The sequence below is a fragment of the Leptosomus discolor genome, chromosome 4, assembly GCF_034619465.1.
Source record: "Leptosomus discolor isolate bLepDis1 chromosome 4, bLepDis1.hap2, whole genome shotgun sequence".
Taxonomy (NCBI): domain Eukaryota; kingdom Metazoa; phylum Chordata; class Aves; order Leptosomiformes; family Leptosomidae; genus Leptosomus; species Leptosomus discolor.
In genome coordinates, this window is record NC_141394.1 from 80,345,069 (window position 1) to 80,371,853 (window position 26,785).

General features: G+C 51.7%; 1 protein-coding gene across 3 annotated transcripts in view; it reads left to right on the forward strand.

The window, feature by feature from the left end:
- PTPRA (protein tyrosine phosphatase receptor type A) overlaps positions 1-26,785 on the forward strand; it is a 101,103-nt gene that overhangs the window by 53,909 nt on the left and 20,409 nt on the right. The window contains exons 1-4 of one of the 3 annotated variants that reach the window (XM_086464567.1): positions 11,339-11,350; positions 17,634-17,712; positions 18,134-18,496; positions 21,289-21,306. In XM_086464567.1, coding sequence (XP_086320693.1) covers positions 11,339-11,350; positions 17,634-17,712; positions 18,134-18,496; positions 21,289-21,306 — 472 coding nt within the window. Of the gene's footprint in view, positions 1-11,338; positions 11,351-17,633; positions 17,713-18,133; positions 18,497-21,288; positions 21,307-26,785 lie in introns of those variants that run through there. The other 2 variants (XM_086464564.1, XM_086464565.1) reach the window with 2 other exon arrangements.

Sequence of the window (26,785 nt, forward strand, 5' to 3'; positions counted from 1 at the left end):
GAGTGTGTCTTTTCAAATGGTGCAAAATCTGCTTTAGAGGCTGGGCTGTGCCCGTGGTCTTCACGGCCGGCGTTGGAGCTGGGAGGTGGTCAAAACCGCACTCACGAGCTTGCTGGCAGCCTCTGCAAAGAGGTGGTTGAGATACGGGGTGTTTCCTTCAGCAAAGCAACCAGAGAGAAACCCTTTCTTGTGCTGCTCACGGGATGATTGGTTGAGAAGGAAGATGCCACCACGTTTTCCAAAGCCCCTGAATCTGCCTTTCCTATAGCTCATGCTCTACACCAGAGCCGAAGATGGGGAGGAGTCAGCATCCAACCTCCTAACTGTACACGTATCTATGCATCGAAGCACCAGGTATATAAAGAGATCCCATAATATCTGGAGAACTTGTGTTTTAAAGCGAGCCAAATCGCACTCAGGACCCATAGATGTCTGTAAAGCTGTGGGTGGAGAGGAGTGGAGGGTGGCTGGACACCCAGCGCAAGCACTCCGTCAGGTGGTTCACTTTTACGTTAAGGCATTTCTGGAAACGACGTCTAGATTACTGAAATTATTTGGAGGCAGTGCTTTTGAGAATGGTGCCCTAACGTGAAGGCATTATTAAGGTAAAAATGACCCAAAATAGCCCTGTAATCTACTGACCACTCCTAATATCCCTCTTGCTTTGTGTATGTGTTGGATGTTACCCCTTTTCCATCTGTAGGATTCTGTTTTCAACCCTTAGGCACCTCCCAATGTGACATCTCCTACTTTTCTCCCTCCTGTTTGGTACATTCCTGCATTTGGTTATGGCGGCATTGCGAGGGGAGGGTCTCCTCCTCTCACCCCGCTGCTGCACCGGCACAGGATGGCTTGGGGCGCGACGTCACTCGCTTGGGATAAACCAAACCCATAGATAAAACATCTAGAAATGCCAACCATCTGATTTTGGGCAGGGCGCAGCTCGGAGATAGGTGTCTCACTGAAAGATTGGACTTGACTGGAGCGGATTTTGGTTGGACTAAGGGGAACGGAGGGGATTTGAGCCGGGTTGGCCCCTGGTCTTCAGCAGGCTGCGTCTCATGGGGTCACAACTGATGACAGCAAGCTAAGTGGTGCAGGTGATTCACAGGAAGGAAGGGATGCCATCCTGAGGGACCTTGTCAACCTCAGGAGGTTCAGCAAGCCAAGTGCAGGGTCCTGCCCCTGGGCTGGGGCAATCCCTAGTATCCGTACAGACCGGCAGATGAAGGGATGGAGAGCAGCCCTGCCGAGAAGGGCTTGGAGGTGCTGGTGGACGGAAAATGAGCTGGTTAACGTGTGCTTGCAGTCCAGAAAGCCAATCATACCTTGGGCTGCATCCAGAGCAGTGTGGGCAGCAGGTCGAGGGAGGGGATTCTGCCCCTCTGCTCCGCTCTGGTGAGACCCCCCTGCAGGGCTGCGTCCAGCTCTGGGGTCCTCAGCACGGGACAGACACGGAGCTGTTGAAGCCAGTCCAGAAAAGGCCACGAAGATGCTCAGGGGCTGGAGCAGCTCTCCTATGAACAAAGGCTTAGAGAGGTTGGAATTTTCAGCCTGGAGAACAGAAGGTTCTGGGGAGACCTTACTGCAGCCTTTACTAGGGCCTACAGCGACAGGACAAGGGGCGAAGGTTTTAAACTGAAAGAAGGTTGGTTGAGGTTGGACAAAAGGAAGACATTTTTTACAGTGAGGGTGGTGAAAGCACAGGACAGACATGGAGCTGCTCAAGCGGGTCCAGAGGAGGCCACGAAGATGCTCAGGGGCTGGAGCAGCTCCCTGTGAGGACAGGCTGGGAGAGTTGGGGGTGTTCAGCCTGGAGAAGAGAAGGCTCCGGGGAGACCTTAGAGCGGCTTCCAGTGCTGAAAGGGGCTGCAGGAGAGGTGGGGAGGGACTCTGGATCAGGGGGTGGTGACAGGACGAGGGGTGACGGTTTCACACTGCAAGAGGGGAGATTGAGATGAGATCTTGGGAAGAAATTCTTCCCTGGGAGGGCGGTGAGGCCCTGGCCCAGGCTGCCCAGAGCAGCTGGGGCTGCCCCCTCCCTGGCAGGGCTCAAGGCCAGGCTGGATGGGGCTGGGAGCGACCTGGTCTGGTGGGAGGTGTCCCTGCCCAGGGCAGGGGGTTGGACTGGATGGTCTTTAAGGTCCCTTCCCACCCAAACCATCCTGTGATGCTATGAAAACAAGATGAGTTTGTGAGGCTGGGCTACCGCGCCGCCAAACACAGTCTTGGTCTTCGGCAACAGACTTTGTCTTGTGTTTGTGCAGCGACAAGCTGCCACAGAAAGCGCTCTCTGTTGTTGTCTGCGAGCTCCTGTACCACTTAATGCCTGGTTAGGGGGGTCTCTTATTTAACAGCCATACTGAGGAGCCTTCTGTGTATTATGCTGCTAGCCAGGGCGTGATGGAAATGGGTGTTTTTTGTAGGAAAGCTGCTTTTCAAAGCCTTTTGAAAAGGCTGGGACAGCAAAGACTTTCAAAGATGGGGATGTCTCGGTTGCTATCCGCTGCATTGCTATTGAAATGAAAGCGTTTAACCTGAGTGCTCCCTTGCTCTGGTTAGCTTTGAAATTAATTTCATTTAGCGTCATTTTGGTGGCTGTTTGGCCTAGGTGCCTAAAACAGGGGGACTTCAGCTCTGTCATAACCTCTTAATGTTTATTCGAATATCACGAAAATCATAAGTGACACAAGGGGATATTTAATGCCTTCTCGGGGAGACCTTGTTTATTGGCAAAAAATCAGAATGGGCCATGAAAACGGAATTCCAGTGTTACCTTGACTCTGTTCTCTCTTTCAAATGTGTCCAGGCTGCTTTCATCAAAGAAGCTTGAAATTCCCTCTTTGTGGTTTTGGGGTTTTTTTTATGCATGCAAAATGGCCAAGATACATCACTGAACTGCTGCTTCCGTGCATGCAAAAATATTTATGGTCCCAGTGCAAATAAAATCTCTGAACGTTTCAGAGAAGTCCTTCCTTCTGGCCACCACCCCTGCTGCGGTGCCCTGTTGTGCCTGACCGCAGCAACCCTTCCAGGCTTTTGGGCAATTTTTGGGCTGAGAATTGCCCCGCCCTAGGGGAAAATTTGCGGGGGGGGGGGGGCTCTGTACTTTGACTGCGGTTTGGCGCGATGGGTGTTTTACTGCTCTGTCGCAGGAAGGAATAATTATCTGGTGATTTTTAGTTTTCAGTTGCCGTTGCAGACTCCTTTCTAGCGCCAAGCTTCAAGCCAGGAGGTGATGCTTGGAGATGATGGGACGCCTTTGCCTTGGGGAGGGACCTCAGGCTTCTCCTGGAGCTCCATCTAGAGGGGAGGAAGATGGGTTGATTGTGGAGACTGGCGGCTTCTCTGGACCACCATGGCTCTGGCGTCCCCTTACCCAATGTTCTACCCTGCAGCACCCTGCCGGGGCGGTCAGCCGGGGCTTTCCTGGCCTTGTGGACACTCTTGACCCCAGAGCTGCTCTGCTGCTGGAAGACCTTGCTGCAAAGCTGACGGCTGCGTTTAGCGGGGAGGACACCACGGCCAAGCCCAGTTCCTTTCCGTGTCACCGCTGGGGAAGGGCATTTCTCTACCAAACCCCACATGCAGGTGCTGCTGCCCTGGCTCAGGATGTTGAAACCACACGGTGCTCCGCGGTTGCTTTGGGGGCTGGTTTCACAAGAGAAATCGTTGCGGTTCAGGCTGGGGCTTTCCTTGAGAGGAGGTTCCAGCTGGACGTTCAAAACATCTGCGCCGTGGCTGTGCAGGCAGGGTGGCCAGCATCTCCATGGTCCTCTGTTCCAGCAGAGCTTGCTCCTCCAACTCCAGCTTTCCTCTTGCCGCGCTGACAGCGGCGCCATCCAGCCCTACGGCACGGTTCATGCCCAGCAGCCGTCTGCCAGGCTTGTGAACGTCCCAGCCGTCAGCGCTCCACTAACCTCAAGGTTTCACCCCAGAGGTCTTTGGTCGTGGTTCACCTCCTGCCCTTGCTGGAGCAAGGCGTGAATCCAGGACTGCAGAGGTTGGAGCAACGCGTGGGCTTAGGTAGAGCATCACCTGCTGCAAACAGCAGCGTGCTCCAGCCGTTGGCTTTGGTTTAAAGTCCGTCCTGGAGGGAAAAACACAACGGGGCTGAATGTCAGGTTATTTCCCTCTACCCAAGTCCTAATTCTCCCATTTTTTTTTATATAGGGTAGCACCGGGATTCCCAGCTACCCGTCTGTACCCAAAAAAAAGGCCGATTTAAAACTTAGCAACAGGGTATTTTTGTTTAGATTGTATTTATTCCCCTGTGAGAGTCATTGTTCTCTGCCATGCCTTGACCCTTTCGAAGGCTGATGATAAAAGCCCTCGCTGACAATAATACGGTTGAGTTCAGCCTTTTGTTGGGGAGATTAAAATAGAGAATGAATTGTGAATAACATTGGAGGGCTAAAAGTTAGTCATCCCAGGATGTTGTTTAATCACTTTAAGGAAAAGAAACTGCATTGTAATTATTATTTTCTTTCAGAACTACTGAGCGTTATGTTTTCTGTTGGTACCTGCAGGGGCTTGTACCCACCCTGTTGTTTAAGTTTCATGTTTGCATGATCTTGTGTCAGCAGGAAATAAGTTTATAGCAAAGACATTAGGTTTATAGCAATATATATATATATATAAAAAATAGGTTTATAGCAATATATATAAATATATATATATATCTATATATATGTATATATAAAATAGGTTTATAGCAGTAGCAATGGTAGAAGATGCCCAGCTTGTTGGTGTGGCTCCAAGACCTGTGCCTACAGCATTGCCTCATCTTGAACAAGGACACCCCTCTTGGGCATGGAAGATGGAAAAGAAAACAGATGAAAAAAAAGATGGTTGGAAAAAATAGGTGTAAAAAAAAAAAAAGATCAAAAGTGGAAATAGGGCCCCTGGAGGCAAACAGAGTTGGGTCCTTTTTTTCAGTAGGATGGGCTGATGAGAAGAAATGTTTGGGAGACCGATCTGCTCGAATTGCCGACAGCATGAACGATAACAAGGATCGCCCCGAACTCTGCTGGCCCCCAAATCCTTTCCTTGCTGAGGGTATTTTGGCTGCTCTCTGGGCGCAGGCTCTTTTCTGCCGGGCTATTTATGTTCCCAGTGAACTTCCCACTCACATCATCTTGAAAAGCTTCCCAGCCCTCCTCGTAGAGAGCCTCCTTCCCCAGCTGCTCTTACCTGCAGTCCCTGTAATTGGCAGTAATTTCCCTAATTGCTCACAAAAGCAGATGTTCTCTCTGTGGTCGCATTGAACCAGCTTATACTGCACTGTGTACATGAGCACACAGCATTAAAGGACTAATTCCTGTAAATAAGCCTATTAAAAGGTTAGAAATAATGCCTCCAACTAAACCATCAATGGCAGCTGAATCCCACGGCTTTTATTAATTTGTTATTTGTAACGTGGCGATCCCTGTCTGCTCGGGACTGGGATGCCCTCGTGCCTTGGCCAGTTGCTCTTGTGTTGTGGTCGGTCACCGCGGTGGATGTCTTAGCCTGTGAGATCAGCCCTTTGCATTGTTTCCAGCTAGTAAATCACATTTACAGGTAATTAACACTACACCTAACATATCCCCGGTATTAGTGGTGAATGAGAGACCAGTTCATGCCGTCGTGAGCGGGGGAACTGCACCTTCAAGGCTTTAAGTGATGCTGCTAAAGGAAAAAAAACCACTGAATCCCACTTATTTTCCTGCCTCAAAGGGGGAAAAACGTGATCCCCCAGTTCTTCTCCGAGCTCTTTGCTTTTCACCCTTCACAGGGAAAGGATTATCGACGGCAGTGCAGCACCTGGGGAAGAGCCCTCACCCAAGTCCTCAGCTTGATTGCCCGCGTTAATCCCTCAAACCGGGAGCTGATGAGGTGTAATTAGGCTGTGGGAGGGTAATTGCTAGGAGCTCCATCCAGCGTTCGGGGAGCATTGCCTTCTGGAAAGCTCCTTGACACTTTGGGGCTGTCCTTTGCTGATGGGTGCCATCTTGCTGTGGATGTGAAGTCCCCGTTGCCTGTGCTACGGGGAGAGCAGCATTCAGAGGCTTTTTATATAAACATACTTTTTTTTTTCCCTCCAGTTATTTCTACTAATTTAAGAAGTAGGGGCTGGGATACTTCCTATTATTTGAGCTGGCCAAAGAGTGGTTGTTCCTTTTTGTATTTTCGGGTGGGTCACGCGTGACCTACCATCGCTCCAGCTTCTAAAACCTCCCAACAGCTGCGTCAGAGCTCGCGGTGTTGCCTTTCGATCCAAATTTCACCTGCAACCCGGACGAGAGCTTCAGCAGCCGTTTTGCGGTTCTAAGTCGCAGCTTGTTTTCGTGATGGCCTTGAGCTGGGCGAAAGGTACTTGTGAAAGCAGCGTCCTTGCTGTCAGCCAGGTCGTAGGTGAAGTCTCTGGGTCACCTCCAACTGATGTTGCTGTGTTCCCCACTTTGGACATTTACATTTTACTTGCCTAAAGCTCCCTTGCTGCTTGCAGGGGAGAGCTCTTTTCTCTCACTTTCTTGGCCCAAAAGTTTTAGCTCAAGCTTCTGCAACCCGGTATGGCGTCACGGAGGAGTGTAGAGTCACAGCCCAGAAGCTCTGGTTGGGTCTGGGTCAGGGCATCACAGCCCAATGGTCTTGCACTGGGAGACGCTGGCACCGCTCGACTCCTGCCCTTCCCCGGGGCAAACGTGAGGTCATGCCTGAGCTCAGGGCACGGATTTTGCCAGCAGCTTCTTTTGCACTGGGAAGTTCAGCCTCTCCATCCCCTTCGGAGCTGGTGGCTCCAGGTCCTCGTCGGTGGAGCCGGCTGAAGTCAAGCAGCCGGGCTGTGCGTCGTGCGGCGGTCCTGGATGATGGAGAAATGCGGTCTGCCGTTGATGTCATGTGGATTATTAGCTGTTGATGCAGTTTGGGTCCCTGGCCCCGCTTGTTTATCACCAATTCATCGCCAGCCAGTGAGAATGGAAAAATTAAGGCATTTTGATGAGCTGACATTTAAAGCAGCGTTGCTGTGGGTTTTGCAGCTCCTGAAATACCTGTCAGGCCGTTTTCTTTTTGCTTGGAAATACACTCTGGTATCTTATTTGTAGATTGTGTTGAAAAACGCTTGCGTCTGGCAGCGCAACTGCTCCCAGTCAGACTTTTCAGCTTGAAGCCTTCAGCAGAAGACGTGCCTCAAAATGCTTTTGGCACTGGAATGAAAGTCAGAGAGGAAAACATTTGCAACTCCGGTTCCCCTCGTTTGCAAACCTCGTTTAGAGACCCTTGCAGCCGCTGGTAAAATGGAGCTTTTGGTTTCTTTGGCAAACTGCAACAGAAACACGGTTAATGCAAGTCGCAGGGGATGCATCCCTGGCCCCGCTCCGGCTATCGCCATTTGTACATCGTCCTCGGCCCTTTTTTTCCAGTCTAATACATGCAAATATATGTAAAGAGTAAAGCCTGTTCCACTGAGTCTTGCACATTTGTATAAAGAGAAGGAAAACAAGATGAATTTACAGGGAATTTGCAAGCTTCATTTTAAGACCCACATATAAAAAGACCCAAAAAGCGGCTGGCGGCGGTCGCCGAGGCTGACCGAGGCGATGCTTTCTGGCGCCTTTATTTTCCCTGCGCTCGCCATCATAATGTCATTAATATGGAGCTTTTTGAGAACTGGAGTATATCCTAATTAGCAGCCTCTGATTTTTTTTTTTTTTTTTTTTTTTTTTTTTTCCCCGAGTTTCATAATCAGTGATCTCGGCTACACCAGAAGTGTTACTGTGGCAACAGGGCTGAACCGAGCAGCGGTGCAGAATTACCGCAGGTAAATTGGTGATTTTACGGCTCCACGGCACTTTCTTAGCCCAGGGGCTGCTCCGTGGGACGGGCTGGCTGCTCCCCGCACCCTACAGGTGTCCCGGGCGGATTTCAGGGTAAGCACAACCAGCGATTAAGCTGCATGACCGAACGCATGCGTTTTAATTGGAGCTTAGCCCCTGTAATGAGATTTTAAGGCTGTCATGCGAATGATCCCCTCCGACACCTTTGTTTTAAGTAGGATGCTCTGACCGCTCGCTGCCCCAACGCTCCGGCTCCCCGGCTCGATCTCGGCGTGGGGCTGGGACTTCATCTCAGTCCTGCAGAAAGGGCTGAGCCCAAAAGCTTATTTTTTTCTGTTTGTTTTATTTTTATTTCCGCCCCCCCCAACCCTTGTTTCTCGTCCCTACGTACGGTTCGCTCGCTCTCCGAAAGGCACCTCGCTAGGTAGGGTGGTTGTTATGCTAAATAACGGCCATGCTTCATCCCGACTCTTCAGTCAAAAGCAGCCGGTCCTTTTCGTAGCTGGTGTGGGGTCTGCACTCATGTTTTCTTTGTACGTGTTACAAACGGTGCCTGGGACAAAGAAGAGGACACCCTAAAATGGAATATTTGAGGAAATATATCCCTGTATGACTTGACTTTTTTTTTTTTTAATTTATTAATTCGTTATTTTGAATAATGAGATGAAGCAGCTTCACTCGAGCCTCTCGGGCAGCCGCTCCCCGCTTCCCAGCGCCACCTTGCAGCTGCGATGCCTGTCCCATGGGGGTAAGCACACGGGGAGGCCATCTTTTTTGGTCTTGTACTAGCCAGGGGTTTTGACAAGCTCTGGGATGTTGCTTCAGCAGATCCATTTTAATCACCCCAGAAGGAGGTCTCACCCCTCTCTCCCCTTTGGAATGCAGCTCCTGCCGCCCCACTGACCCTCACCAGCCCAACCCTTCATCCTCAATGCCTTCCTCCTGGTTGAGGCTCGAAGTCAGTCCTTCATCTTCATGCCCCTGACCTGACAGCTCCCTTGGGCTTAGCTCACCGCGCTCCTTTTTCTTAGATCTTCACTTTCTCTCAGTTTTTACCTGTCCTGCCCATTCCTTGATGCCACGTCCTTCAGGAAACCCTCTCCAGCTGGTTGTTCTCTGTTGCTACAGGTCCAAGAAGCTCCTCATCTCCTTCTGTGTCCCTCCACAATTCCCAACCCATCCTAGTTTGTTCTGCACATGGTGAGAGGTGCGGGAGCGACCGGCACATGCTCCCGTGATCAGCCAGCCACGGTGCTGGCAGAAAAGAGTGGCTGAGGGCGAATTAAACTCGTCCTAATTGTGAGGGTTATTAGGAAAATTATTGTTAGGAAAGTAATTGGATGTATCTGTAGCTCTTCCCCTCTGAGGCACTCGGGGCGGCTTCCGGGCGGTGATTCTGCTCGCTGTGCCGGTGGTGCAGCTTGGTGGGCAAGGACTGGAGATCATCAACCGCCTTGGTCTTAAGACGTGCCACCGATCTGCCCCTGGCACAGCCAGGGATGGAGCCTCCATCTCCTGGCTTTCATTTCTGTATTTCTAGCATGAGACCACCGAGTCTCTAGGCTCTACGTTAGCATTTGCCCGTTTTTAAGCACACAAGAGATTTCTTTCCTAAAAGCAAGGCAATACAGAAAACCAAGATCTGATGTGCCACGGTTACAGAGGACAGATACCCACTGTCAGCATTTCTGTGTCTCTTCAGGACTCTGAATTATTTCATGTCCAGGTTACTTAAGCATCCACATTCATTGGTGTTTTTCTTTGTTGTTTGTTTGGGGTTTTTTTGCTTAAAACCTCATCAGTTTAGTTTTCCCGTCTCCTAACTGGGATAATAACTCCCTAGTGTTGTGGCTCTTCTAGGAGGCTCACTTATCAGGCTTGAGGTGCTCCAGGCTCCTTTAGAGGAGGCTGTAGTGGGTTCCTTTGAGCACCTTTTGACTCTTCATTAGTGGCTCCTAGGAGGTGAGGGTTGTCTCTTGCATGGCAAAGGGTGTGCATACTGTCATGGCGTGCAGTAATTTGTGCTTGTTCACTGAACACCAGCGGGGAGCTGGAGGGACACTGGTGGGATCCTGAGGTATGTCCTGCACAGTGTAGGGATCACCTCAGTGCTGGGTGGTATCTTACCAGATGGACCCTCTCCAGTCTCTCCCTGTCTCTCTTGTACTGGGGAGCCCACCCCTGGACACAGCGCTCCAGGCGTGGCCTCACCAGCACTGAGTGGAGCAGAAGGGTCACCTCCCTCGACCTGCTGGCGATGCCTTGTCTAACGCAGCCCAGGACACCACTGGCCCTCTCTGCCACAAGGGCACGTTGCTGGCTCGTGGTCAGCTTGGTGCCCACCAGGACCCCCAGGTCCATTCCCGCCAAGCTGTTCTCCAGCGGGGTGGCCCCCAGCACGTACTGGTGCCTGGGGCTGTTCCTCCCCAGGGGCAGGACTTTGCATTTCCCCTTGTTGGACTTCATGAGGTTCCTGTTGGCCCATTTCTCCAGCTTGGTGAGGTCCTTCTGGATGGCAGCATGACCCTCTGGCATTTCAACCACTCCTCCCAGTTTGGTGTCATCAGCAAATTTGCTGAGGGTGCACCCAGTCCCACCTTCCAGGTCATTGATGAAGATGTTAAAGAGGACTGGACCCAGTAAGTTATTCTTACCTGTAGTCTCAAAGGTCCTTGCAAATATGTCTGAATGAATTAAACCTGCATCATTCACTTATGGAGTAAAAAACCCAGTTTGGGAGCCTTTTTGTGGTAGGTCAGGCTGAAGCACAGAGATTTCCAGTTTTTGGTGGCAGAAGTGGGAAGGGAGCTTGGGGAACCTCCTTCCAAGTTCTGGCTGGTGAACACCCGCTCCTCTCTACATCCACCCATGATCGTTTCACGCACGTTGCTGCTCTCGGTGTGTGCTTTGAGAGCCTGCGTGATCAGCATGGGGTACACTAACATCTTGTTGAAGGTTATATCCATGTGAAAGGCCAATCCTGGTTTAAGCCAGCAGTTCTTAACATCATCTTAACAGTGCTAGATATTTTTGGATGCCCAGAAAGCCAGGTAGGAGCAGGGTCGGGTTCCCTCCCTCCATATGATGATGTTGCTCTTTGAGAGAGGATTGCGTGTTCGCCTGTTGTTCTGAAGGCCTCAGAAGTGGTCCAAGGGCTGGAACACCTCTGCTATGAAGAGAGGCTGAGAGAGTTGGGGTTGTTCACCCTGGGGAAGAGAAGGCTCCAGGGAAACCTTATTGCAGCCTTTCAATACTTAAAGGGGGCTTTTAAGATGGAGAGAGACTTTCCCAGGGAGTGCAGGACCAGGGGCAACGGTTTTAGACTGGAAGAGGGTAGGTTGAGGTTGGATCTAAGGAAGAAATGTTTTATGATGAGGGTGGTGAGGCCCTGGCCCAGGCTGCCCAGAGCAGCTGGGGCTGCCCCCTCCCTGGCAGGGCTCAAGGCCAGGCTGGATGGGGCTGGGAGTGACCTGCTCTGGTGGGAGGTGTCCCTGCCCATGGCAGGGGGATTGGACTGGATGGTCTTTAAGGTCCCTTCCCACCCAACCCATGCCATGAGTAAATACTGGGATGCAGGAAAGCGGTGATTTGTTGAAGGTTGGGCAGGTGGAGAAAGCAAAACCCCCGGCCCTTACCGCAGGCTTGTCCTCCTCCTGGTGCGCCGTTGGTTACAGCGGCTGTCGCTCATGTGGAAACCGCCTGTTTGTTTGAAAGCAAAGAAAAAAAAAAGAAAAGAAAAAAGAAAATTAAGTGGATTTTCAGAAAGGGTGAATGGTTGCTGTGATTCATCTTTTCTGTTGAAGAGTGGAAAAGCAGAGGGTGGGGTGGGGGAATAATGTTCAATGACACATCAGAGGCCTCGTTTCGGCTTCGGAGACACATGCAAGGAATTAGTCACTGCATCTTAGTGCAACAAACCCCTTTTCCCTCCCCAAACTCAACAGCTCCTCTCCCTGCCGTGGCCAGCTAGCCACAGCTCCGGTGCAGGCGACGACCTACACCCCGTTAGCCATCCCAACGCAGTTTGGAGCCGAAGCAGCTCGTTGCATGGTGTTAACGAAGAGAAGAAGTCAATGCGCGGCTCAAGGAGCCTCCCTGCACGGCGCTTGGCCCCTGGGTGGTTTCTCGTAGGGGACCAAGCTTTGCTTTTTGGTGCAGAGCTCCCGGCAGCGGGGCTCATCCTGATCGGTATTTTTACACCCTTTGCATCTCATCCAACGCAAGAGGTTTGGGGTCACGGGGAAGGGGACCCCACTGCCGGCGAAATCGGACGAGCCCGTGGGCAGCTCTCCTCTGCCGCCCATCGCAGCTCCAGTGAGAGGCTGCAAAACCACAAACGGGATTTAAAAGGAGCAAGGAAGGGGAGAGGGAGCAGCAGGTTTGTTTTCCAGGGTGGCTGAGCCGTGCTGATGGCTTGCTGCCACCAAAAAAAAAAAAAGAAAAAGACCTTTTTCGCCTTTCTTTATGCTCGTGCTTGTTCTCGTCCTACTGTGAGCTGCTTCAAAGAGCCGACGGGTGCAAACACTAACCTCGCTCCTAGTTTTGCCCTCTTCCCGGCCAAAAAAAAAAGGAAGAAAACTGAACATTTTTTGTTATTTTTCACGGCGGTTGGCGCCAGCACAAGGCAGTCGGGTGGTCTCGGTTGAGCCACTACATTTTAGCATCCTCCTGACAGCAGCAGTGGTTTCTGGGGTCCCGGAAAGCCGGGTAGAATTCAGGTTGTATCTCCTCCTTGCACATAGAAAAACATTGCCTCATTTGCCAGGAATGAGGAGTCAGAGGTGGGGGTAAATCCTGCCATTGATTCTGGCCGGCTGCCTCCAGGTCGGATCTGGGCAGGTTCTGCAGCACTAAATACGAATTCCTTGCTTTCTGGAAGCGTGGGGAGGTGGTCCTGCAGCCTGTGCACGCACAAGGACCATTTTTAAGCCACTTCTTACTTTATGAAGAGATTATTTCCCTTCCCCCCCGCCCCCAGCATCAATCAACTTGACAAGATCCACTTATTTTAAAACACACATCCTCCAGCTTTTTTTCCTATAGGAAGATCTCAAGCAGCGTATGGGAGAGCACAGTGCATATAACCTATATATATATATGTATAAATGCATGTAAATATATATATTCTATTGTTGGAAGCACCAGTAGCAATTACTCAGGTTTCTAACCCTGATTTTTGCAGAAGAAGGTTGAAAGCCAAGCCGCGATGCTGAGCGGCGCAACCCGCCGGCGCAGCGGTGCCGAAGCCGGCTCCTTTCTCTTCGGCAGAGCCGGCGCCGTGACGTCAGGGTGTTTTTCTGCAGCGCTCGCAGGATGTTGCAGCCGGCCAAGAGCTGTGTTTATGTTGATAACATTACAAGTATTTCCTCTCCGTTTCCGAAACCAGCAGGGAGGGAGCCGAGGGGGAAGGGAGCCTCGGGTTTCTCCAGCTTTGGGGTAGGACTCTTGAGGCCTTTTATGTTAAGAAGCGGGTAACGGCGTACCGCTGGCATTTATTTATACCACATTTGGGAATAGGGAGTGTTTAATAGCAGGGGCTGGGAGCCGGGAGCTGGGCTGGCACAGCCCTCCCCTTGCGCAGGGCTCTTTCGCTTGCTCGCTGCTCCGGATCCGGTTTTAAAGGTGATAAAGCAGCGCTGGCAGCCGACGGCTGGTCACAGGAGCAGCTCCCGGGGATTTTTGTGTCATGATCCGCACAGCAAGCCGGGCTGTTCTCGGGGCTGCCCAGCGTCCTGTTTCTTTTTGACGTTCGCGGGAATAAAGCTGGAAAACCTCGGGATCTGCGCGGGCTGCCCGCATCCAGCTTTCCTCGTGAAAACGGGGAAATTCGGTGTTCTCTCCCCGTGCCAACCCTTTCCTCCTAGCACATTCGGTTCGAGGATCAATGAACTTATTAAGCATAATACCAAGGGGGTTTTAAAGGCAGGCGGCTGCCTGCCCACTGATGTAATCCCGGAGCTGCGCTGCTGGGTCAGCGAAGGAGGGACCTGCATCAGCGGATGGGCTTGATGATCTTCAGGATCTTTTCCAGCCTGAATGGTTCTGTGATCATCCCACTATCCCAAAGGGGTTTTGCAGCCGGTACTTGTGGCCGATCCAGGAGCAGCCCGTAGCTCTCATCCGTATGGCAATTGCTGTTGTGGAAATAAAACCAAGCTCTTTTGTTGGATGTGGGTTACTGCCCGCTAACAGAGGGCAGAAAGAAGAAGGGATTCGCAGCTCTTACTTCTTTCCACCCACCCTCCACGTCCTGCTTTTGACACCAAGGGAGAATACATTGAGAATGAGGGACAAGAGCTTTGGAGGCCAACGGGACATTCAGCTGTTGGCCTTAGGGAGGGAGTGCAGGGTCAGTATGGGCTAAAGCATCCGTCTTTCCTTCCGTAACTTTCTCAAAAGGACTCCCAAGGACCACAGATGGGAGCGGAACCAGGTCCCCTGGGGTCCAGTCCCAGCTCTGTCACCCCTTTGCTGAGTGACCATGAACAAATTCATTCCCCTGCTGTTTGAGGTGTGCTGCAAGAGCTGGAACAGCCAGCTCAAAAGATCCTTGAAGCCATTAAGAAAGGCTTGGAAGAGATTAACATCTATGCGGTATTCCAGTGGTTGGTTAATTATGGGCCAGGTGGTGAGGGGCAAGACCTTCGTGTGAGGAGCTGCTAGGATGCCAGCGTCCCCGTTAGTGACTGGTTTGTCTGTTCTCGGGGCAAACTGCTGCTGTGCAGCTAGTGCTGGCATAGCTGTGGGAATCCCAAATGAACGGGATGGGAACTCTCATTTCGAGAAATGAGTTGGGGGAAGAGGAAAGGAGCCACATCCACCTACAAGAGCGGCGTTTCTATACAAATATTCATCTAAACATAGCGAACAGTCACTTTTTTCACTAGTAGTGTTTGCAGAAGAGCCAGGTACTTCCCTTTACCTTGTTATTGTTTTGTTGTTGCGGTAGTGATGGGGTCCCGGTGAGGGAAGTGGTTGTGATGGCGAAACTTCGGCGCCTTCGTCAGCCCTTGCGAGGTTTTGGGAGCGTCTCGGTGCCGCCATTACGTTCGCTGGAGATTCAGCGTGGGCTTAGGTTCCTTCTGCCTTTGTACATGGGTCCCGTTGCGATGAGCACCCTATCTCTGTGGGGTTCCGCAGTGGGGTGCTCGGAGGATCTGTCTCCTGCAGCAAGTTGCTTTCGTTCTCGCTGGCGGTGCACTTCATGTGCTTCCCAGTTGCCGTTGTCCGAGGGGAGGACACGAGCTCCCTTTCCTACACTGAGCGGGTGGAAAACCTCTTTGGCTTAGGACTGTCTTAGCTCCAGAGTGCGACTGTTTGTTGGGTGGCCTCAACAGGCACCAAGAGTGGAGCGTGCCGTGGAAACCCAGCTGTGGGGTTTCCGCACACCCCACCCCGGAGCAGAGCCTCGAGGAGGCGTTGCAGGACCAGCCCCGCTCTCGCCAGGGGCAGGAGGATTGAATCAGTTCAAATTCATCGACAGATATTTTAACCAGTGATGAAACCCTCTGGAAAGTTGGCTGCTCGCACCAGTGGGACCCCTTGGAGCAAGCCCTGCCCCAGGACTGGCCGTGGACAGAGACGAAGGAAAGCTCTTATCGCTGGAGCTTGGTTTCCTTCTGGTTCAGGGTTTGTCTGACCTTTTGGTCCCTGAGTAAGTTTGATTTTTGCCAGGTTTTCTTTCGGGGGGGGGGGGAGGAAAAACATGTAGGTGGGTGGTGCTGGTGGGAGGCTACTCCTGGGTGGGGAGGATCTTGTATTGCTGATAGCGTTCCCAGCGCGTTGATGACTTCAGCGTTGTCCTTTTGCCCGGAGTTTGGGATGGGCCTAGGTTGAAGCAGATTTAAATACATAGAATGAGAACAAACAACACAAGATGTATTTAAGAGGGGGGAGGCTTAGGCTGCGTATCGGGAATAAGACTCTTTCCTGGCAGCGTGTCGAGTTGACTTGGCGGCGAGACCTCGCAGCCTTCTCCCAGGTGCTGAAGATGCAACTGGACGCACGACAAAAGCCTGAAGGACAGGAGGGAGTCGTACGGCAGCTGCCGGTCCCTGGCGCACAGCAGAGCCGTCTTCGAGCCCTCTCTGGGCTCGTAGCAGATGCGAGATGTTGGCCCGACCTTGGGAGGCCCCAGGCTCTGGGGCTTGGCAGCTTTGGGCTCTCTTCTGGCCAGGACAATGACGTCTCGCATCTCTTTCGCCTCAGCCTCTGGACCCGTATCTGTTTGGGAGGAGATAACGACACCCGTTTCTCAGGAGCTTTTTGAGGTCTGCAGGGGAAAGAAATCAGCAGAAAACCCTTGTATTTAAGAGGGCTGGGGAAGAAAGGCGGCGGGAGACAGTTTTAGTGCTGTCATCGTCCTGTAATTTCGCAGGACGTTTCCTGGGAAGGAATGCACAGGACAGCAAACGTGCAGCCTGCGCTTGCAGATGGTCTGGGATCGTTATTTACGGGTATTTGTTTCGTCCGCCCGTGCAGGGAATCTGGTGGGGTTTGACTGGAGCTGAGCCTGGCCCTGCGCGGGTGTCTGCCCGCACCCAGTTACAGGCAGGGGCCCTGGGGAGCCGGCTGGGACGCACTGGGCACTGCCCGCACGAGGAGCTGACCTCTCCTTCTTCCCTGCCTCTGGTTCCTGGGCATTTTGGATCAAGGCTCCTTGCCGTGGTCTTCACATGTGTTGCATTTCCGTGTGCTCCAAGTACTCTCATTTGAAGACCATTTGTCTTGGTTTGAAAAGACAGGTGTCTGTGGAGGAAGGCAGGAGCCTTCCTTGAAATGGAAAGTGCAACCCCCTTCCCTCCAAATTATTATAATTTTGATATTAACGGGCATTCAGGCAAAGATATGGGGAATAGGAATAACAGTTCTTTACTAATATATATATATATATGTAACACAAGGCAGGGAAAAACAAACAACGCACTGGTTTACACTGACAGAGTCAGAAATACAACCTGACCCCCTGTTAGGGTGGCAGTAGCAGTCCGATAAGATGCTGGCTGCAGTCCTCCTGAAGCGATGGGTGTAGTTCTGTGGAAGCAGCGATCAGGTAAAAGGGTCTGGTCTTCCTCCGAAGGTCCAGTGGTAGGTAGGTAGCTCTTGTCCTCTGGAACTCCAGTGGGGGGAAGAGCTCCTCTGGGAATCCAGTGGAAGAAGGCTGCTAGGGTGTTCAAAATCTCCGTTTTTATTTGGCAAGGACTGCTTGGCTCCTTCCCCCCGGGCGGAGCATCTCACCATGGGATGGGGAGTCCTGAGGCAGTTCCTTGATGGGCCATGAACAGGAGATAGCCCAGGAGCGAGTTATCGATGGGTCAGGCGATAAGGCATTGTTGTGCCCAGTAACAGGAGATAGTCCAGAGGGGGGAGGCAGGGAGCACCGCCCCACCTGGTCTCAACAGCTCCTGAAGATGGTGATAGAATATTTTTTTTTCCTTTTGGCACATTTTACACTGTAACCCAGGACACCATTAATTGAACACATTGTTAATTTTCTTTAAGACCAGGTACTTCTCGTTGGTGCTCAGCTTCATAGCTCGTTCCTCTCATGCTCTCCCACAGTTCACCCGTTCCCTGCTTCATCTCTGGTCCCTTTTGCTGGTCCACCAGACTGGAATCTCTCCATGTGCTCTCCCACTGGGGACATATCAATAAATCCTTCCCATCCACAGGCCTGCAGGGACTCCAGCCACACGTTCACTCCTCCCTCCCGGCTCTACGCACACAAGATGCACAGCAGCATCCCCAGTTTGAATTATTTTGGGAGGATGTCGCGTGAGGGTTTAAATAACTGTTCTGTGCTCTCTTCCCCAGGTCAACATGGATTTGTGGTTCTTTCTCCTTTTGCTTGGAAGTGGCCTGATAAGCATAGGTGCTAACAACGTTACGACAGGTAAAGTACGCTCGTTGTCTCCTCTCTTTTGTCCCTAACCCATCTGTGGGATCAGAGGAGAATGTCCTCACAAGCTCAGTGACTTAGCCCTTCTGCCCTCCCCTTAACTGTAATATGGAGCATCGGGAGGAGGGTGATGGGCTGCAGGTGCTCATAAAAGGGACCTGCAGGTTTTACCTCTAGCAAACACTGATCCTCTCTTACAGGGGCTCTAACCTTTGTACCTCCTCGGTATCAGCATGTCCTGCTTTTAGCCGGTGTGCATCACCGTGCTGCACAAAGCGTTCCCTGTCCTGGACTCGGGATATTTTGGCTGTTTTATCCTTCGAGTTACAGTCACACGAATCTCCAGCATCTAAACCCTCCAGTGTTGCAGCAAGGGTATCTCATGGAGGTTCCCTTGTGCTTTCTCCTCTCGCAGAGCCACCCACGACAGTGCCCACCTCCCCCAGGAGCCCCACCAAAGCTCCTACGGCAGGTCCTGAGGATGGGACTACGACAAGCACGAGCAGCCTCAACGTTAGCACTCCAGTGACTGTTTCTACCATGGCATCAAAGCCACCTACAACCACAGCCACCAGGATCTCCCCCAACACCACCACTGCCAGCCTCAACACCTCCACCCTGGGGACAACGGTGCCCGTGCCTCCAGCCACCTCCCTGCCACCCAGCGTGACGCCGACTGCTCCACGCACCGCTCTGCCCAGCACAGAAGTGGAGACGACGGAGAGGAATTTCAGTGTGACGGTGACAACGCAAGAGACCTCTTCTGCTTCCCACAACGGTAGGCATCACCTTCACCTCTTCTTCTCCAGGCCACACTGCTTCCAGGTTTTCTTCTTTGCTCTTCTTCTGTTTTGCCGAACACGAGGGAATGAGAAGACACTTTGGGGCAAATTCCGTGGCGATATGAAACAATACAACTCCCTGAACTGACCAGAGCAGAAGAGATTTATCCTACCAAAGGTTTGGGCTTCTTGCCAAGATGCTGGGGCACCAGAAACCCTAGGGTCTTGTTCCACTTTTGTCACAGATGAATTTCATTGCCTTTTGTGGTTTCCGGAGGGTGAAACGGCTGGTGCTGCGCGGCTCCCAGGTGCTGGCTGAAAAGTTGATCCCTAACGGGTCTGTGTAGGGTCTGTGTAGGCCATAGCAGTAAATTACTCCAGGTTGCCGCTCAGCTGCAGATCTGGGGTTATCCAGAGCGTTGCTACATTTATCTGTATTTTGGTAGCCACCGTGGGCTCAAGCCGTGCTGTACAAGCACCCCCACAAAATCCCTGTCCCAAGGGATTTAAGGCTTAGACTAGAGGTGTCCGACCAGGGGTGAGATCCAGCTCCTGGGGAAAGCTGGTAAATTGGCTCATTAGCCAAAATCAGCCAAGCTGAGGGTGAAGGATGATGCGCTGGGAAGGGTGCTGGCCCGTCTGGTAGGATAATCTGTATGCTCCACCTGATGGTTGCTGAATGGCTTGCAGGCACAAGCCACACATGGTCTGATAAACCATCTGAGGGTGCTCCTCTCTCCACTGGGATAAGCACCAGGAGCAACGTGGTGAGACCTGATCGAGCAGAGTATTCCGTGCGCTGGGTGTCTCAGTCTTGCACTTGCTGGCACATCCAGCGATGGAGTGGCTGCCCCCTCCCTGGCAGGGCTCAAGGCCAGGCTGGATGGGGCTGGGAGCGACCTGCTCTGGTGGGAGGTGTCCCTGCCCAGGGCAGGGGGTTGGACTGGATGGTCTTGAAGGTCCCTTCCCACCCAAACCGTTCTATGATTCTGTGCTTACATTAATTTTTTTTTTTTTCCCTATTGCTTTAATCTTTGAAAGGTCTCGATGAGCAAGATCTGCCTCTGTTGCCATCCTGCTGTCGTTCCCCTCTTGGCACATCATAGAAGTGGCCCCTAAGAACCTAGTTTGGCTGCTCGGTGTAGGTTAAGAGCAAAAATGAAACAAAAAGAGGCTGAGGTGACCAGAAATCTTAGCTGACCTGTGACTCTCCAGCCATGGTTTGCCCGTTGCCGCGTTGTTTGACACCCAGCTTTGACACTACGTGCCTCTGAGTTGCAGCAGTTACATAGCAGTGCCTGCTAAAGGCAGAAAGCCTTGGTAGTGCAGGATTTAGCGGAAAAACAGGATGGGTAACTTGCTGGCGGGGGAGAAAAGACTGGAAGAAGATAGTACTGGAGTTAGTGCAGGAAGGTGTCAAGAGTATATTCTTTAAGGATAAATTTCTCCAGGGATATTAGGTGTTGGGTATCTAAACCGCTCTTCACGTCAGTGAAGATCGGTGTGTGCTCTCTTCCTCCGGGCATCTTTGGAAGCTGCAGCCCGTGAAGCTGCAGTGAAGTTGTCTTCGCTACCAGCATAGGAAGGGATGTGGCTGAAGGAAGTTTACAACCCAGCTTTGTTACTGTCCTGCCGTCCCGGAGCTCATCCTGCTTCCTTTCAAACACAAATCCTCGGGGCTTTTTTCGCAGAGTGAAGGAGTCCGGAGTGACCTTAGACACATGCACGGTGCGAGTTTGGAATAAACGTAGCCTTCGAACGGGAGTGGTGGAGGCAAAAGCCCTAATTCCTGCTAAGATCTGGATTTTGTAATACAATGTCTGCTAGCAGGGGGCTGAATTTATCATTTTTGTGTCTGGGCTACTTTTTTCTGACTTGGGTTACTGGTTTTGGTGAACTCCCTTGGTGTACGCTGTGACACGTTGGCCTTTGCACCATCAAGGCCAGAGGTGGCTTCTCACTTGATGTCAGTCCCGAGAACAAATGGCCAAACCTGATTCTTTCTTTATTTCCAGTAATTTGTCAAAGAGCAAAATTAATTTTAGGGCTGCCCTTGCCGTTAATCTTGATGGGAAATTTGGATATCAGTCGTGGAAGAATTAAGTGATGCTCAAGAGAGGGACAGGGGCAGAAGGTGCCACATGAATTACGTGTTGTACAGGCAGTTCCTGCTTCTCCAAACCTACCAAAACCACCCTCAACCCCGTGCTGCGGCTCTTCACACGGGAAGCAGGGCCATGGGGTGGCCGTGCCAGCAGCGCTGCGGCAGGAGAGCTGGGCTGTGCTCTCGTTGGCGCGGGTTTCTTCTGGCTTCCTCTACATGAGACATCCCAAGCAGCGGGTAGAGGCTTTCCTTGGATGCTCTTCGTCCCCACCGCTGAGCCCAGCTGCTCCTGACTGAACCCTCGGCTCAGCCACTGTTTTAAAAGAACGCACGAGCGTTGCCTCTTGATATTTAAGTGAATTACACCAGTGGCTTGCTGGATATAGGCTTAAACGGACTGTGTTATCGATGGAGAGCGGGACGTTGTGTTTATCGATGTTGTAGCTCAGCTTCAGCTTCCTGCTCTGCTGGTAAAAAGTTGCTTTTTGTTCCTTTTTCCTTGTTACTCAGCGAAGGCTGAAATGCCTTTTAACATCCTGGCTTTGTAGCTGGCGTTTTAAAGGTTTACAAGAAGACGATGAGAGTTACTAAATTTGTTCCTGTCTTGGTCTTTGATCCTTCCTGACTTATTAAAATGTATATTTCTTTGTTGCTAAGAGACTTTTGTTTTTCCTTTTTCTGCAGGTAACTCTGACAGAAGAGGTAAGAATTCTATATTTCATTGCTCTTTAGTCAAGCCCTCAGTAAAAACATTTCCAGAAGTATTCTGCTATTAGATAGCTCTCCTTATGACACACTTCCAGACTATCAAGCTCTTTAGAACAGCTGGTGACACACTGATACCTCAGTTTGTGTTGGGCTCTTCTTTTTGGGAATAAACAATCCCATACCAATGTCCTATCTGATACAAGAGTTTCCGCTGAACGCTCTGCAAATATCAGCGTTACCATCCCTGGAGTGGGATGACCAAAGTCTAAGAAGCCGTTCAGGAAATTTCCTTCTTTTTTGGCTTATGAATTACCTTTATGCACCGTGACTGACCCTCTCTGATCCTGACCCATTCTGCAAATGATGGGAATAATTGTTATTCTCCTGAATTCCGTTGGCGAGCAGCAGCACACATCTATTTCTCGTGATAAATTAGCACTGAGGCGCCTTTTTCCGCCGAGAACTGGCGTCGCTACCAGAATATTGGCGGTTCCTCATCGCTTCGGCGGGATAAGAGCGGGTAGAGCGGAGGTGCGGCCGGGCTGGTTTCTGCGTGGAGAAACGAGCTTCCTCTCTGGGGTTTCACCCTGGCTCTGACGGGTGTTTCAGCTCGGTAAACTCCGCGGCGATGCGCTTTGCGCTGCTTGGTGCTCACGCCGTCCCACCGGTGGCACGGAGGAGAAGACGGATGCTTGGCGGTAGCGGCTGTCAGTGCACGTTAGCGCAGAGGAAATAAAGGGGACGCAGGTCCGAGTGAATTCATTTAAAATAATGATTGAGCTGCTGTAGAAATGTTCGGTGTAATTCCCTTGGATCCGGCACGGCGTAGGGCTGATTTTGTGTTCTCTCTGCTGTTGTTCATCCCTGAGAGCAAAGAAAGCAAAATTGGGAAAAAAAAAAAAAAATCTGACATCCTCATGGTATTAATATTAATACTGCTCATGTTCATGTTAATACTGATAAAATAATTACTATTTTCCAAGTCTTGTGACTTGGAGGGTTATTCTGGCGAGATTGGTCACAGTTCCTGCCTCCCAGGAAGCAGCACGGGGAGCAAAACCGTGACAGCAATGAGTGGAGGGGCCGCTGTTGACGTGAGTTACAGCTGTTGGTGAAACCTGGCTTGGGTCATGTTGTGGTTGTGTTGTCCTCCCGGTGACTCTAAAGGGACTGACTCTGTCTCTGCAGGTCATTTTTCGCCTGCTTTAAGACGGTAGAGTTGCAGTTAGCACCTCTGTTCTGATTTACTCCAGAAAACAGTCTTCTCTGATGTTTTAATCATTTCTGGATGTGCAAAGGACGCGGAAAAGAGTTGTTTTGATTTCTTCTTGCATCTACATGCGGGATTAGTTAGACGTGGGATTAGCTAAAAGGTCTGTTTTTCTGACCTAAGTACATCTTTCCCAAATTATATCCCCTAACCACGACAGAATGTATCGCATCTTATGTAGGATATATCCCATTATATATAGAATATATCACTTCATGGAGAAAACTGATGCAGGTTACAGCAAGAGCCAGCCTCCCGTCAGCCTGTGTGGCTTTTCCATTCCGCTACATTAAGGGGGCTTTGCCACCAAACCCTTTTAAGACCCTGTTAAATCCAGGTACGTTGACTTCTGCAGGACTAACCAGCCCAGGATAAGATCTGCTCAGAGCTGAACACCTTTGAGCTGGTGCTGAAGTTTTTCTTTAAATCTCAGGAGGGTTTTGAGCGATGGTTTACAGCGAGGTGAGCCGTGGGAACATGCGTCTCGTCTCATTTCAGGCGCATGTCCCCTGGGAATCGCTGGAAGATGGTTGGAAAGAGGAGAAATAGGTGGTTTTCTGGTCAGGAAAGTTACAGTAATAACCTTCACAACGATATTCCAGAGTTAAACGCTTTCCTAACAAATTGTTGATTGAGGGTTATTTTGAAAATGGGGACCAGAGAAGTGATTTTTATCTGAATTAGTGAAAATCTTCTGCCTCTTGCTGCTTGCAGTCATACTATCACGTGAAACCGTCCCCAGTGGTGTATCTCAAACATCAAGTGCACTTTGACAACTGTTATTTATGACTCTTGCAGGAAGCAAGCAGCCTATTTTTTTTCTGCCCCCCTCCCGAAACAGCGTTGGCAGAAGAGATCTCTGCCAGCTTTGGGGCTGTTGGGTGATGGGGCTGCCTGTGCTGGAGCATCGTGGAAAGAGGTTTGCAGGTGGCTCTGCTCACCCTGGTCTTCTGATTTGGGGTCCGAAGGGGATTTTTCATTAAGCCAGACTGATGGAAATCAATGGTTTGCCTTTCCCAGCAGCACCCAACTCTTGCAAGTCCTTCCCCAGCCCCTTGTAGCAACCATGGCCTTTTAGGACATCCGTAAGCTCTCTCTGTGCTACGAGAGATGATTTAATCCTTCACAAGCCTGGAAGGGAGAGGCTGACCCAGATGTCCTTGGCAGGCTCCCTGAAAAGTCTTGCCTGCTTTCCCCAGGGGCAAGAGAGTAAAGCTGCACAAATATTTATGACTTTACCTGTTCAAGGGGTGATGCCATGCTCCGGGCTCAAGCTCCACGTCTGAGGCAGCCCTAGGGTTGTATTAGCAAGACAGTTCCCTTCCCGGTGGGGCAGTGTGGATGAGAAGTGCCCTGCCTTCTCCTGCTCCGTGCCTGGAGTTGGTACGGTGGATAAAGCGGTCGTTTCAGTAAGCGGAAAACCCCGGTGCTTGGCTGGAGAGACACTAATGCCTCCTGATGTGCCACCTCCTGAAGGGATCGTCCGAGGGTTGTGCCATAGAATCGTGGCGTGGTTTGGGTTGGAAGGAACCTTCAGAGGTCATGGGCAGGGACATCTCCAACTAGACCAGGTTGCTCAGAGCCCCGTCCAACCTGACCTGGAATGTTTCCAGGGATGGGGCTGCTACCCCCTCTCTGGGCAGCCTGTGCCAGTGTTTCACCACCCTCACGGTAAAAAATGTCTTCCTTTTGTCCAACCTCAACCAACCTTCTTTCAACTTAAAACCTTCACCCCTTGTCCTGTCGCTGTAGGCCCTAGTAAAGGCTGCAGTAAGGTCTCCCCAAAACCTTCTGTTCTCCAGGCTGAAAATTCCAACCTCTCTAAGCCTTTGTTCATAGGAGAGCTGCTCCAGCCCCTGAGCATCTCTGTGGCCTTTTCTGGACTGGCTTCAACAGCTCCGTGTCTGTCCCGTGCTGAGGACCCCAGAGCTGGACGCAGCCCTGCAGGGGGGTCTCACCAGAGCGGAGCAGAGGGGCAGAATCCCCTCCCTCGCCCTGCTGCCCACGCTGCTCTGGATGCAGCCCAGGATGCCGTTGGCTTTCTGGGCCGTGAGCGCCCATTGCCGGGTCGTGTCCAGCTTTTCACCCCCCAGCACCCCCAAGCCCTTCTCCCCAGGGCTGCTCCCCATCCCGTCATCCCCCGGTCTGTGCTGATACTGGGAATTGCCCCGACCCAGGGGCAGGACCTTGAGCTTCATGCGGTTCACATAGGCGCAGAAAGGGCCGTACCAACCTTCCAGAAAGGCATCCAGGCATGGTTTGAAGAAAGCAGGCAACGAACCCTCTCCTCTTTCCCTATGGATGGATGGAAATAATGCGTCGGTATCCCACCAGTGGAGGTACCTGGAGCTCCGGAGAATCCTCTGGCTTTGAAGCATTGCTCTGCTCGTCCCTCTCCCAATGCTCCTCACTGCCATGGGAGCACCTTGTAGGAGAAGGGGCCAGAGGACCGCTGTGCCAAGCAAAGCGTGTGCATGTGTGTCACACGGTCCCAAGGGGATAATTTGAGGTGTTTTGTGAGTACACTTGCTGGTTTATCCCGAGCTGCAGTGTCTGGGCTTTGTCTCCCACCTTCCAAACTGCAGGAAATACTGCAGGAAAACAAACAGAGGTCACATCACCGATCTGCTCCTGCAGGCTCTTTGTGCTGCTGGCAGGGAACGTAGCTGGCCCGTGATTTAAACCCTACTCGGGATCTCGGAGGAGGGATTTCAACTCTTGCTTCTGCTCTGCTCCACCTCTGCGACCATTTTACAGGGTTTGCTTTTCCACGAGCTCCGCGTCTCACGTCCCAGGGGTTTTATTTAAGAAATACTGACCCTCCGTCTTTGCTTCCATCTCTTTTACCCCCAATTTTCGCTCGTGATCCCAGAGTTTCTTGTCTGCTGAGTTTGACTCGCCGTTTGTGGGCAGGCATTGGCAGCGGTGAGCAGGGATGGCTGCTCAGCCCTGTCCCCCTCTGCCGTGCGGCTGCACACAGGTCTGCGTGCTGTATAGGGGACACCCTGTAGCCCCCTATATAGCACCAATACCTACAGTTGGACACGTGACCTGGACCACCAGAAGGTGGTTTACTGGTTCCTCAGAGGTGCCAGGACAAGATTTAAGCATCCCAGTGCCCTCCAGGCTCTGGACCGTGGTGGGTGCTCCAGCACCGCAGGTCTGTGGAAGCAGAGGGTTGCATCCTCGTCCCTTCTCCAAGCGAATTGCAAGCGTGAAACCCCTGGGGCAGAGGCTCGAGCCGGGTGGGAGCTGCAGAGGGGGTTGGCACCGCTCGCCAGGGCTCGCTGGGGGAGGAGGGACCGACTGGGGACCCTCCAGCTTGTTTCCTGCCTGGGCTTTGCTGGGTGGGCTGGGCAGCACCCCGACGGTTGGCCGCCGCGGTGGAGAAGCTCTAACTCATCCTGCCAGATGTGTCAAAAGAAAAGCTGCAAATAAAAAAACCCAACCCCCCCCCCCCAACCACCCCAGGCTCCCTGCATCCTGCTGCCAGAGGCACCCCTGCCCGTAAATCACGTCTCCTGCCAACCGGCGCTGCCGCAGCGGCCCCTCCCCAGCTCAGCACCGCTTGGGCTGAGCTTAACTCCGGGCAAGGCAGGAGAAATGGTCCAACGATGCTTCGAGGGGGGCATAGGGCTTTGGCAAGGCAGCTCACCTTCCTCTCCTGCAGCCAGGGTGGTGATGATGGTTATAGTTGGAGGTTTCAACAAGCAGCACGGTAGAGGAGAGGCAAGGGCCGGCAGCGGTTGGGCTAAGATGCTCCGTGGTTGCTTTGCCTCCCTGGTCTTGCTTTTGGAAAGTCTCACGGTGGGTAACGCTGAGGCTCAAGCAGCTGCCAAGCGTGCAGGAGGCAGAAATGCCTCCCAGTAAATTCCTTGGCTTTTTGCTGCTGGGCTGGGGGAGATGCTGACCCATGAGGACAGTAGATGGAAAGAACGAAGACCTGCAAGACTGGGAGGATTTCATGGGTTTATTTCCCATGCCAGGCCATTGCCTTCGAATCATTAGACAAAAATCATGTCTTTTTGGTCAGAATAACATCTCTAGATGTCACGACCACAGAGGGACAATTGCAGAAATATAACCAGGGTGCCCCTTGGTAGCTTAGTTGTCAGAGATGGACGAAACAAATCTCACCTAAGAAAATCCGCTGGCTGAAATTGCTGAGACACATGGACCAGGAATCTGCCCTGGCAGGGAAAT